Source organism: Pituophis catenifer, unplaced genomic scaffold, assembly GCF_029215685.1.
Source record: "Pituophis catenifer annectens isolate HBS135680 unplaced genomic scaffold, rPitCat1.0.hap2 SCAF_4, whole genome shotgun sequence".
Classification (NCBI taxonomy): domain Eukaryota; kingdom Metazoa; phylum Chordata; class Lepidosauria; order Squamata; family Colubridae; genus Pituophis; species Pituophis catenifer.
The window spans coordinates 52,608,870-52,623,793 of NW_027256884.1; the positions used below are offsets into that span (position 1 = coordinate 52,608,870).

The window sequence follows — 14,924 nt, forward strand, 5'->3', positions numbered from 1 at the left end:
CCAGTCACATGACCATCAAACCACGCCCACCAAACAAGCCACGCCCACAGAACCGGTAGTAAATGGACTACTCAGACGGCTGAAAAAGTTATTTTTGACCGGTCCTCGCACTTTTGACCAGTCCTTGTAAGACTGTCCTCACATTTTACGTTTTGCGCCCTATCTTGTCACCGTGGTGAAGAGAAGTAGTGGTGAAATGACTGACACGGTTGTTAAGAATGCTGCACGGGCATAAATGTGAGGATGGCCATAAGTGTGAGGACTGGTCAAAAGTGTGAGGACCAGTCAGAAATGACTTTTTTCAGCCCTTTGAGTAGTCCCTATGCACATAGCCACGCCCACCCGGTCACATGACCAGCTAGCCATGCCTACATAGTTACATGACCAGCTAGCCACGCCTACACAGTCACATGATTGCCAAGCCACACCCCCAACTAAGCCACGCCCACAGAACCTGTTGTTAAAAAAATTGAATCCCACCACTGGAGAAAACTATCAAGAAGTGGAATTTTGGAGAGACCAAGAGAAAATGGTTAAAGAAGGGAAGATTAGTGGAAAGAAGGAAGGGAAATAAGGTACATACTAGTAGATTTAAGGGAACTGTATTAATATTATTAATTGTGAATGGTCAACTATGTTAAAGGGTTTTAATGTAATATTTGAATATGATGATGTATATTGCTTATAGTAAAACAGAATAGCAGATGAAATGTGAAATGGCAATTTGGTTTAATTTTGAAGACAATTTAAATTAAGAGACAAAGTTGAAATGTTAAAAAGTGGGATTTTGAGAAATATATTCTATAATGTAGAAATAAGATAATTAATTGATGTTATTTTTTTTTACTTTTAAAACCATTTTTTCTACAACCTCTTCGGCGAAGAGGTTGTAAAAAAATGTTTTCAAAAGGCTCTAATGATCCCAGCTGAGTTGCCTGATCGGCAGAGACATTTTTTCTTTTAAGAGTTTTTTTTCTTTTAAATGCCTCTGACGATCCAAGATGAGTTGCCTGATCGGCAGAGGCATCTAAAAGAAAAAAAGTCTCTGCCAATCAGGCAACTCAGCTTGGATCGTCAGAGGCATTTAAAAGAAAAAAAAGTTTTTTTTTCTTTTAAAAGCCTTTGACAATCCCAGCTGAGCCGCACGATCATCAGAGGCTTTTTTTTTTTACTTTTAAAAGCATTTTTTCAGCTTTTAGAGGTTGTAGAAAAAATGCTTTTAAAAGTAAAAAAAAAAAGCCTCTGATGATTGTGCGGCTCAGCTGGGCATGGGGGGGGGCAGGGATTTTTGCTACCGGTTCTCCGAACCACTTGCCTCCCTCGCTACTGGATCAGGCGATCCGGTCCAAACCGGGAGTATTTCACCCCTGATAAAATGTATAAGATGTGACCCGGTCAACACTCTGTTCATAAAAAATGTATGATGAAAGAAAAATTCTAACAAAACTTGTTTACAAAAAAAAAAAAAAAAAAAAAATTATAATTCATCATCATCTGGAAGACCACACAAATCCTTAACTTCTACTTCATAATACAAATGAACCACACATAATACATTTATGGGAAGTTTTTAATAAAAGTATACTAAACAATGCTGCAGTAGTTAATTTTATATGCTAGTTAATGATCCATTGAATACAAAGTAGCATACTTTTGTGACTTAAAAACACAGGATATTGTAAAGCAAAATAATAAAAATAACATATCTAGCTGTGTCCAATAGCATATACTATTTTTAAAAAATCAAGAATTCAAGAGATCTGGCACCCTAAATAATCAATAGTCTCCTGGCTTAGCTTGTTTGCCACAGCCTTGCTAGTGATCACCTTTTGCATAATTCTGAAGACAATTCCTTGGGTTTACTGACCAAAACCCGAGTTCCAGGTACACCAGCACTATTGATAGAAAAAATTAAAATGCTAACTATCAGAGAGAGAAAAAAATAAAGCTGTTGCATATGTATTTGTCATAAGTAAATGCCTTATTCTCAGATGGGAAAATGTATATATATGGGATATCAGGGGTTAATTTATTCTTCCTTCCTTAATGTATTCATATGTAACCACTCCCATCTCTTACTCCTCCCTATTGGTATAAAAAGGGGATGAATGCACCTCCTCCCTTGCTTCTATCTACAATCAGCAGAGAATATAGAATGCCTACTGTAAATAAATAGTGTTTTGTTTGAATATTTCGTTCCTGAATTATTTATTGAGTCTGATCCTCAAAATTACGCAACAAGCTGGTAGCAGAGGATGGTTGAACTGACTCAATAAAATTAGACATGCCTAAGAAAGGAAACTCTAAAAACAAAAGAGAAAGACCCAACACCAGGGCACATGATAAAGATATGGAAACGGATCAAGAAATGATCGATGAAACAACGACCACAATAAATAAAGAATCTGAAGATTGCATCACAGATAACGAAGAGGTAATTAATGAAACCGATGACTAAGAAGAGAACGAAATAGAGGGCAATGATCTCAGATCGGAGATACTGAAAATACTGAAAAGCCAAAAAGATGACTACGATCTCATCGCGAACCTCCGAGACATCATAAAAGACAACGGAGCAGCGAGAAAAAACCACACAGTAACGGCTGAATCTAAAGAACTAAAGATGGTGAGCGAATCAAATGTAGACGAAAGTGCAACGAAAAGAAAAACTAGCGATCCCGCTCAAAATTTTGAATGGCAGCCATCTTGGTTTCAACCGACCACTAAAATGAGAGAAGCAGAACCAATCAGGAAGCTAGATTCAAAATCCATGGCGCGAAAAGCCATACACAATGTGAAAAATAAAAAAGAAAGACTCTATTCTTCTGAAGAATCAGATACAGACATCGAAGAAACTTCTACCAATTTAAAAATAAAATCGGCCATGAGGACACTATTCGCTACATTTGGCCCAAATTTAAAAATTACAAAAAAGTCGACAGAAGCAGCTGAGCAAAAAATAAAGAAGAAACAAGCAAGCAAACAAACTCTTCAAAATTCACCGACTTCTATCCGGACGACGAAAACACCAGCACCTGAACCCAGAGGACCCTGCAAATTCTCCCCCACGCCACAGACGCTTCCGAGAACCAGAGACTTCAACCAGGACAGATCCAACGAAAGAAAGCGAACGCCAGCCATCTCCTGGACACCCAAGCTCGAACTGGAGACTGAGTCGTCGGAGGAAGAACTCTGCGACGAGACCACAGCAGCGAGAACCTCTCCCGACGACTTCAGAAGCGAAATGAGCAACGCGCATGCGCGAACACAAGCAGACATCTACGAGGGACACGAAGAACAGAGAGAACCATTCAGACTCGTTGCGAGCATACCCACACCATTCTGCAATTATCAACATTTACAAGATCATGGACAACCCCCAGTTGTAAGTAATGGAACTAATAATATTGGGAACTTGCCCAATGACTTCCCAAAACTAAGAATAGACGGTATTAATTTGCAGGAATGGTGTCAGCAACTTCAGGTTGTTTTTCTAAAAGAGAATTTATTGTTTTTTATAACTAACCCCCCAAAAAGGCCTTGGACTCTAAAGTTGGACTGCCTACACCATAGAGCATTCTACTTATTAATATCTAGCATATCTCCTGCTATGTATCATAGTATTAAGCATAACTTGACTGTCTCAGAGATTATTCACTGCATGTTTAAATTATTTCATAGTGAAAGTGTAGCAACCACTACAAGAATGTCTAAAGATTTCTTCTCAGCTAGGGTAAAACCTGGGGTTACCATAAGTGAACATCTGATATATTTAAACAAAATCAGAGCAGAGCTACATTTAAGGGGAGAAATAATTTCAGATCAGACAATGAAAAGTGTCATAATTAATTCATTGGACTCATCATGGGATAACTACATATCACATTTAGACACAATTAATTTGGGATATTTATCCATAGAAAATTTGTCAAATAAATTAATAGCTGAAGATAATTTAAGAAGAAGCCGCTATAATGCACACATAGAACATAGACAAAGTAAGAGAGTAGTGTTTCAAGAAAAATATAGAGAACCTATTGAATGTTTCAATTGTGGATCCAAAGAACACTGTAGAAGAGATTGCCCTAAATATTTCAGAGAAAGACAAAGACATGATCATAGGAGCAGATATAATAACAGACAATCATCTAGACATAGATATAGAAACTCACCCAATTTTAGAGAACGTAGAGGGGGCAGAGATAATTCAAGAGATAGAAAATCTGGGTCACTAAATGGACTAGATAAACATAATGTAACTAACATACAGAATCCAAAGGATAATACTTGGCTCATTGATTCTGGGGCAACAAATCATACAACGAATGACAAAAATATATTATCTTCCTTTATAGAAGATAAATTTGTTATTAAGGTAGCCAATCAAGAAAAGGTCCAAGTTATTGGTAAAGGAAATGTAAACTTACCCGGTCTAGGAAAAAAAGAGGGGGTATTATTAATACCAGAAATACCTCATAATATACTTAGTGCAATAAAACTAAGTAGAGACTCTGACATAAATATAGTATTCTCAAAAGGAAAGGCAACATTAGAGAAGAATAAAACCAATTTGGGTAATGTGGTTATCAAAGGAGGCCTACCATATTTAGTCATAGAAGAGAAATGGCTACACAATATCAATTCCAACATGGAAGATGACACTAACATAGAGAATGAGGACAATAGCAATAGTGATAATGAAGAACATGAAACAAATCATAATCACAAAAACACATCTAACAATGACACACTCAATAACAAAAAACCTACAATTGGAAAACCAATTCATGATGAATGTGCACATATATTACATAGGAAATTGGGACATGCTAGTTTTCCTGTAGTACAAAAAATGATTGAACATGCTGAAGGTGTTAAAATAAAAAATTGTAAAAATTATTTGGAATGTTCAGTATGTAAGTCCTCAAAACTCAGAACTAGTCCTAAACCAAAAAAGGCAACAAGATCAACCAATCACATTTTTGACCTGGTACACATGGATCTAGTTGGTCCATTAACCCCATCAATCACATATAGAAAACGATATTTTCTAACTATTGTAGATGACTATAGTCGTTATGGCTTTGTTTATACTTTGAAACACAAAGATGAAACATTTCAAAAATTTAAAGAGTTTTACAAGCGTGTAGAAACACAGCACAATATCAAAATAAAACAAATCATGACAGACAGGGGATCTGAATTCATGTCAAAAGAATTCTCCCAATGGTTAAAAAAACAAAGGAATGCTACACTTCACATCTAGCCCTTTCTCTGCATTTCAAAATGGAGTAGCAGAGATAAAGAACTCGACACTACAAACCATGATTAGATGTACATTAGAAGATGCTGGCTTAGGAAAACAATTCTGGTCAGAAGCATTAGTATATTCCAATTATACTCAAAACAGAACTTGGTCCAGCATAGTGAACAAAACACCATATGAACTAATGTACAATAGAAAACCCAAAATAACACACATGCACATATTTGGAGTCACAGCGGATGTACACATACCAAAACAATTAAGACGTAAAGGAGAAAACGTATCAAGAAGACTTAGATTCATGGGATACGAAACAGGCACAAATAGTGTTTTGTTTGAATATTTCGTTCCTGAATTATTTATTGAGTCTGATCCTCAAAATTACGCAACAGTATTATCTTTCTTTTAAGTATAATCCAGCGGTAAACATTAAAGGATAGGAGCATCATTACCAAGCACGATACCAACTGAATTTCCGAATTAGCATTTCAGAACTTTTAGTGATAAAATATAATGGCAAATGATGGCCTTTTTGTTCATTTTGTTCAAAATGAACAAAAAGGTCATTCAATCAGAAAAACAACAACCGGGGAGTTTAAATATGTACGGCTTGCTAAACTTAATTTAATATTAATTCGGTTTCACCTGGCACAGTTCACTGCACAACTTCTACAAATCTGTTAGATTTTGTTCATTAGAAAGGAGAAAAAGAAAATCCATTGTATAATGAAAGAATCCAGCCAAAGCTAAAATAAAATGAATGCTTATACGCTTACTCGGTTTTATCAGGTGCTCTTCATGGACAATTCTAGTATCATCAGAATCAGAAAACTCCTTTATGAAATTAGAAGGGAACATGCCAGTCTTCCCATTTAGCACTCCTTCCCACCAACCTTCTTCTACCTGTGCCACGGAAGAAAACAAACAAAGTGAATTCCTACTTTTAAACCTACAGTGACAACAACAATTTTAGTATTGTTACATACAAACCTCTAAATATCCATGGACAATCATGTCATTTTCAATATCTTGTAAGATTTTATGGTATGTGGTGCTGTTCATTTAAATACACTGACATTATTGAATAGAAATAGATCTCTATACCCATCAAGTCCATAAGCAACTGTTTCTGGATGCTACTTTGGTAAATGAGAGGCGTAAGAGACTGAAGTTTAAACTACACAAAGTAAGAGGTATAGGCCTTCGAATCCTGGAATACCATAGTAATGGGCCATATATGGTATCATACGCCCTTAAAACAATAACCAACTTTACACCAGTCCAAGATTCAAGCTGCCTCAGTTTCTAAGAATATTTGCTATTAGCTTAGCTATGTTCCTTCCTTTCTTTCCAAATCTGTTATCCATACATTGATAGCTTTCATTTTGATTATAGTGATACATTCAAGATAGCTCAATTGCCAAAGAAGAGTGAGAACCTTGAAGCATTTTAGTCCTCGACTTACAACAGTTTGTTTAGTGACCATTTGAAATTACAATGGCACAGAATAAAGTGATTTACGACCATTTAACATACTGATGACTGTTACAGCATCCACATGGTCATGTAAGCAAAATTCAGATGCTTGGTAATGGACTCATATTTATGACGGTTGCAGTTCCCAGGGTCATGTGATCACTTTCTGCAATCTTCTGCAATTTTCTAACGAGCAAAGTCAATGAAGGAGCCAGATTCACTTAACAAACGTCTTACTAACTTAACAACTGCAAAGATTCATTTAACTATTGTGGCAAAAACCTAAAAAAACTTCTTGAAGTCTGGAGCCTGCATTCCATCTCACCCTTTCCTCCCCCCTTGTTCTTTGGCAAGTTGAGAAGTGATCATGGTTGCAACACCATAAGTGCACTTCGAGCTTGACACTTTTAAGCAGAAGAGATGTATTGTAGTGAATATTAGAGTAGGATTTAATACTTTCTTTACAGACACTATAACAAAATTGTGATATAATTATATTCTAAACAAATTAGCCTACAATTATGGCAAATATCCTAATAAAATATACATTACAGCTTAATGTTTAATAAGAGAAGGTTTGACATTTATATACTTTTCCTCTTCCTCCCTCTGAACATATAGACTGAATAATACAGAACAATATAATTATATTTAGCAGCAAGACTTAACTAAACTATAATTAAGATATTTAGTTAAAGAATAATTAATCCATCAACAATTGATTCAGGTACATTAAAGAATATATTTGAGTAACAGATAATTCTGTTTGAATGTGTGCCAGAATACTTATGCCAAAGTTAGCATGCAATTGATGGGCTAAATTGTAATGACATTCATCTACAGCAACGGTTCTCAACCTGGGGGTCGTGACCCCTTTGGGGGTCGAACGGCCATTTCACAGGGGTTGCCAAAGCCCTCTCTCGCCCCACCCCATGTCTTCACTCACCCTCTGCCTCTGTTGGATCGCCGGTCGCTTACCCTGCCCACTCCCAATCTATTGCTGCCTCCTGAGTCCCAGCTGATGGCTAGAGGGAAACAAACCGTTTAAATTCTTGCCGCGGGGCTTCAAAGAGCCGCCCTACAGCTGATCAATGTTAAAAGAAAACAAATGAGAAGACTGGTGCCTGCAAAAATAGAAAAAAACAGCCCCTTTCAGCTTCAGCATAGGTTAATTACCATAAATTGATTTGATCAGCCTCTGGACTCTCAGCTGATTTGCTCTCAGCTGTTTTGCGGAGGGCTCTGTTGCTAGCTAAAAAGAGAGGAGCAGATTTCCCCCCCAGCTATGCTGAAAAACAAAATTGAAAGTAAAGCAGGGTCTTTGCTGCAATGTGACAAAATGAGGCAGAGAGAGATTTCTTTTTCTTTTTCCTCACCAAAAAAGGTAGGTGCAAAACTGCAAACAATGGGAAATTTAGGGCAAAAGAGGAGAGTTCAAGATTTTAAAACACAAAAGAAAAAAAGCTCTATTTAACTAGGGACTTGTAATAATTGAGATACTATTAATTGTATATTGTGCTGAAAGCAGAAATGGTTAAGTTGTGGTTTGGAGGAATATATGGGGGAAATTATTTGGTTTATTATTATTGGTAAATATAATTAATTGATTTGTAAGAAATTGGATTGCATGGAAATAATTGGAATATTCATGTTCATATTGATTGATATACAAAAAAGATAGTTATATAACTAATTGATTTATATTAAAATGTTGAATTTGTATTAAACAACTGTATTACATAATTACATAATTAACCAATGTGAGGATGGATATAAAAATAGATGACAATGGGAAGGGGTATAATATAGAATAGAAGGGAAAAATTGAATTTGATTAAGATTAGAGATGAGAATGAAGGGTAATATTGTTTTTTGTAAAAAATAGATGAGGAATAAATATGGCAAAAACGAAATATAGAAATTGTAAATTTAATTGAAATGACTAAACACTATTTAAATTTGTGAACCGGCCAAATACTCTGTTCAAAGAAAATACATTGTATGTTTGTATGTGTGTTTCTAATTATTGCTATTTATTCATATTTGTTCTCTTTTATTCTTTAAAGTTTAACAATTCATTCTTTATCTTAATATCTTTATATTTGTTTAGGGTTGGTTTTCTTCCCTTTCATCTTTTTTATTGTACAGCAATCTTTCTCCTCAAACTTACCACCTCTCTCTTTTCTTTCCTTCTTACTTTCTCTCCCCCCCTTCTTCTCCTTCCTACTTCCTCTTCATTTCTCCTTCTCCTCCTGTCTTCCTCCCTCTCTTACCCTCACTCCTATTCTAATTTCCCTTCCCTTCCTTCATCCCTCTCTATTGCTGTATCCTTTTATGCATATGGACTATTCAGAAGGCTGAAAAAGTTATTTTTGACTGGTCCTCGCACTTTTGACCAGTCCTCAAACTTACGGCTGTCCTCACATTTTACGTTTTTGCCCTATCTTGTCACCATGGTGAAGAGAAGCAGTTGTGAAATGAGTGACACGGTTGTTAAGAATGCTACAATGGGCATGATGACCAGTCATAAGTGCGAAGACCGGTCAAAAGTGTGAGGACCTGTCAGAAATCACTTTTTCAGCCCTCTGGGTAGTCCTTTTGTGCACATAGACTGCTCAGAGGGCTGAAAAAGTTATTTTTGACTGGTCCTCGCACTTTTGACCAGTCCTTGAATTTACGACTGTCCTCACATTTTACGTTTTTTGCCCTATCTTATCACCATAGTGAAGAGAAGCAGTTGTGAAATGAGTGACATGGTTGTTAGGAATGCTGCACGGGCATAAATGTGAGGATGGTCAAAAGTGTGAGGATCTGTCAGAAATGACTTTTTTCAGCCCTCTGAGTAGTCCCTATACACATAGCCATGGCCACCCGGTCACATGACCAGCTAGCACGCCCACCCAGTCACATGACCTCCAAGCCACACCCACAAAATAAGCCACACCCACAGAACCGATAGTAAAAAATTTTAGAACCCACCCCTGGTTGGGGGTCACCACAACATGAGGAACTGTATTAATGGGTCGCGGCATTAGGAAGGTTGAGAACCACTGATCTACAGCTTCATAAACCATGCTATGTGAATGACTGTACCAACATGTCAAAATGGCCAACATAACTATTCACCCTGTAGATCACACAAGGTTTATCAGTTATTTATTTCCTATGTTTTCTGTAGGGATTCATTATACTTATTATGCCTATATACAATAGCACAAAAAACACTCTCAAGCCTCATATTTCTGTCTGGATTCATTCCTTTTTTTACTTATTTTTTTAATTTTACAGACCATAGTGTTGTTTTAAATATTCTGCTCTAGTATTCCATCCACTCAACTATACAATACAAATACTTCGTTTTTGTTTTGAATAATAGTTCAATTATTATTTTAGACATTACTTTAAATGTTAAACTCTTTAGATTGGTACCTTCTTGTTTGGTACTACATAATATTACTAATAAATCAATATAGGATATTTTCTTTTAATATATGCCATCCAGTGGTGGGTTGCTCCCGTAGTAAAAATTTGTAGCAGTTTGGAGAACTGGTAATAACATTGGCTGGCCACGCCCCTGAACCGGTCCTGGCCTGGTTGCCGCTCGCTTACTCCGCCCACCTCATCAGAGGCTTTTTTTTTTACTTTTAAAAGCATTTTTTCTACAACCTCTTCGGCTGAAAAAATGCTTTTAAAAGTAAAAAAAAAAGCCTCTGATGATCACACGGCTCAGCTGGGATCGTCAGAGGCTTTTAAAAGCGTTTTTTTCTGCAACCTCTTCGGCCAAAGAGGTTGTAGGAAAAAAAAATGCCTTTAAAAGCCTCTGGCAATCCTGTTGTGACTCCGACCCCCGAGCCCGAACTCCGAAAGTGAAGGAGAGGAGTTGGCAGGGGCTCCCTCTCCAGGACCCTCCTCTCTGGCAATGCCTCAGGTGTCTCCCGAAGAAGAGATAGGCCAGGAGCCAGGCATCTCCGAACAGCCGCAGTCAGACAGCGACGGAGATAAGTCTTGGCTAGATCCCCGCCAGTGTCGGAAAGACAAGCGTACGCAGCAGAGAAGGAGGCGTGCCAGAGATTAAGCTGAGTCACTGGACCACACCCCACAGGGGATAAAAGGGGGTGTGGTGGCCATTCAGGCTTTGTGACGGACAAAACTGAACAGCTAGCAAGGCATACTATGTCTCTGGAACTTCGTTATCTGCCTTCCTTGGATTTATTATGGATTGGACTTGACAATTCTTTGGCTTTGTGAATTTATTTTGGTTTATCTGATGGAGGAGGAACACCTCCCTCTGTGAGTAAAGTTTTTGGCAGGCAGCTACTGGGTTGCTGCCAATTCTGTTATCGAAGGAAATTGTTGTCTGCAAATTTATTTTAACTCCTGACTGACTGTTTGTATGCGTGTGCGAGACGGGGACAGAACAGATCCCAGCTGAGTTGCCTGATTGTCAGAGGCTTCTAAAAGCATTTTTTTCTGCAACCTCTTTGGCTAAAGAGGTTGTAGGAAAAAAAATGCCTTTAAAAGCCTCTGGTGATCCCAGCTGAGTTGCCTGTTTGTCAGAGGCTTCTAAAAGCATTTTTTTCTGCAACCTCTTAAGGTTGTAGAAAAAATGCTTTTAGAAGTAAAAAAAAAAAAAGTTGGCCATGCCCACCCAGTCACATTACCCCCCACCAAGCCATGCCCACAGAACCGGTAGTAAAAAAATTTAGAACCCACCCCTGATGCCACCCAAAGTTATTCTGGAGTCGGGCAGTTTTAAATATAATAAAAAGTAACATATTCTTCCTCTTCAATCAGCCAAGCTATACATATTCTGTAGAATAAGCAAGCTAAAAAAAAAAAAAAGGCTAATTCACAAATTATGGGAAATGTGCATAGATTTCCATGTTCCTAGCATTTTACCTATACCATTATGGCAACAGAAATAATAGGAGTCTCTTTTGCTTTAGAGGGGTGCTCTGCATCTTCTCACTGAATTTATTTATTTTACAATGTATTTATTAACTATGATCAGGAACTGTATTCAAAATGTAAGATAAATTTGGATGCTACAAAGCTTGAAAGCACTACTTACTTCTCCCACTACCTCAATGATATCTCCAACTTTCAACTCCAGTTCATCTTCATTTTGAGGCATATAACTGAAAGCCACCTGACATCGTCGCCGTCTATTTCGTTCACCTACAATTGAATAAGATCCCAATATTTTTATTATTAATTTTAAAGTGAATATTTAAACAGATAGAGGTGACAGAAAGATTGGATTTTACCCTTTTGAACACACATTTCAGTTCAACTTAGCACGCTATTTCTCAATGTCATAATGACAGTCAGGCAACTTACAATGACTACTGTTTGTCAAGCTGATAAATGGAATTGGTCCCTAGTGTTAAACTTCCTAAATGATATAAAATTTGCTAGAGAGCAATCTGTACTCAAAATAAGTTTTTTTATAGTGTCTTGTACAGCTTTTTTCTGAGATGCCTTCTAGTCTAGCCTATAACCCTGCAATTACATTGAAATTTCCACCCAAGTACTAACCAAACCCAGTCTTGCTGAACCTCTAAGCCCAGACAAGGGTCAGTCCAAATGTGTATTATTGGTCACTGTGTGGTCTTAGGCTACATGTCTGAATTAAGGTAGCAATGTCATAGACATTCAACCAGGCTTCACTACCAGTAACTAAAGTCAGAAACTACCTGCTTTAATATAAAACTTTCCCAAAGCAATGTCTATTTATTATTCCTTTACCTTGAATAGTTATTATCTGACAGACAAGTTATGCCAATCTTTATTTATCTAGTCTATTTAATTCGTTTTTAATCTATTTTAAATTTTTGTATTTCTGTGTTTTATCTTCTGGCTGTTCACCGCCCTGAGTCCTTCGGGAGAAGGGCGGTATAGAAATTTAATAAATAATTAAAAAAAAATAGTCTAGAACTGAAGCTTTTGCTGTTCATGCTCCTCCTGGTCCACAAGAATTATAGGAGGTTTTTTTTAATACGAAATGCTAAAATTGTAAGTAGTTGTAAGAGTCATGATCTAAAGCAGGGGTCCTCAAACCCTGGGCCATGAACCACTACCGGTCTGTGGCCTATTTGAAACTTGACCTCGCGAAGTGTGGGCTGGTGCACATGAACGTGTATGCAGCTTGACTTGTGAGAGCAGTGGGCTGGTGCACATGCACACGTGCACACCATCCTGTCAGTCATTCCCCTCTCCCCCCCTCCAGCCAGGCCACCAAGACGCAAAGATTGGGAACCACTGAAAGAAATCTGCAGGGCTAGAGTAATCTGGACTTCTATATTTTGCCTACTAGCTCTACATGCTGCATGACAACTTTCTAAACTAAGAAGTGTGTCAAAAGCACTTGTTGATAGTTTTACTTTCAGGTAATCAGAAATGCAATGTTAGCATTATGAAATTCTTAATAGTTCTTAATGTTGACCTTAAAACTGAGAATGTTTTTTGCTCATAATGAAAGACTAAAAATAAATTCCCACATTTAAAGTAGAAGTTTAAAAGATACATTTAACATAATTTGTGATGCTGTATCCCAAGATGGCGCTGCTGACAGCAGCCTCAGCGAAATGCTCTCTGATAGTTTTGCTGTTTTTTCTCAAGATTTAAAATGGACATCTAACATCAAAAATGTCATCAAAAAAGCACAACAAAGAATGTTCTTTCTGCGCCAACTCAGAAAGCTCAGACTGCCCAAGGAGCTACTGATTCAGTTCTACCGAGGAATTATTGAGTCTGTCATCTGCACTTCTATAACTGTCTGGTTTGGCTCTGCAACCAAACAAGACAGACACAGACTTCAATGGATAATTAGAACTGCAAAAAAAAAAAAACAATTGCTACCAACCTGCCTTCCATTGAGGACCTGCACTAGTCAAAAAGACGGCTGTGAAAATATCTATAGACCCCTCACATCCTGGACATAAATTGTTTCAACTTCTACCCTCAAAACGACACTATAGGGCACTGCACACCAGAACAACTAGACACAAGGACAGTTTTCTCCCTGAATGCCATCACTCTGCTAAACAACTAATTCCCACAACACTGTCAAACTATTTACTAAGACTGTATTACTATTATTCTTTTCATCCTTCCTATTACCTATCTCCTCCCACTTATGACTATAATGATGCTGTTTATATTTTTACAATTTATATTGTTTTATTTAGTTTCCTAGTACGATTTGATTGCTTATTTAGTATCCTATGACTATCACTAAGTGTTGTATCTTATGATTCTTGATGAATGTATTTTTATGTACACTGAGAGCTTATGCACCGAAGACAAATTCCTTGCGTGTTCAATCACACTTGGCCAATAAAGAATTTTGTTCTGTTCTGTTCTGTTCTATTTTAAAACAAAATACAGCACATTGTATAATGTTTAAATAGTCTTGATGTACTGTCATATAATATCAGGTATGTTGATTTCTGAACTCCAACATCACTGAAAGTGAAAAACTTTCTAATTCCAAAAATCACATAATTATTTGTTGGTTCCATATAACCATGCTTTTAAGCCCAGGACCCTTGGTAGAAAACTGACACTGAGAAAACTACCACAAGAAGGTGGCCAAAGTCAAGGAAGGCCTGTGTGTACTGTACTCCATATTTTAGATTCGACTTCAGTTTGATACTTTAACCATACTGAATGCCAAAAGTTAAATCACAAATATAAAATGCATGAATATAATGCATATGCTGTAGAGGGTTTTATATTTCACTGAAACCTATCTACAGCAGTCTTTCCTTACAGTCCTAAACACGTTTTTATTTATTTCTGTTTTTTATCTTGGTGGACTACACTCTTCCAATCCGAGATACTGCCCATCTTCTTGAAAAGTGACACACCTGCCTACAAAAACTCTTTCCTTTATATCTTGATTTCTTCATCTGCTTCCAGCCAGGTTCCTTCTTCCCAGTATAATTACATACAGTACCTGATCACTTTAGAATTTCAGTTATTTCCTGGCCCAATGCCAAAGTTAATTCCAAAATATTGGCACAATGGCATTTAAAATCTTAAGTTTTCTTTTTTTAAAGAAGGAAGTATGTTTCTCAATGCTTAGTAAATTGTGTAATTGTTCTATTCCTGAACAAGGGCTGACAGACTGAGGCAAGACAGCAGTCAAGGCTAACAATTTATTGCGGCTAACGTAAGT

At 37.1% G+C, this 14,924-nt stretch overlaps 1 protein-coding gene across 1 annotated transcript in view; it reads right to left on the minus strand.

Moving 5' to 3' along the window:
- SH3KBP1 (SH3 domain containing kinase binding protein 1) overlaps positions 1-14,924 on the minus strand; it is a 435,673-nt gene that overhangs the window by 159,888 nt on the left and 260,861 nt on the right. Inside the window, exons 4-5 of the mRNA XM_070943239.1 lie at positions 11,814-11,920; positions 6,043-6,169 (exon numbers count right to left, since the gene is read on the minus strand). Coding sequence (XP_070799340.1) covers positions 6,043-6,169; positions 11,814-11,920 — 234 coding nt within the window. The remainder of the gene's footprint in view (positions 1-6,042; positions 6,170-11,813; positions 11,921-14,924) is intronic.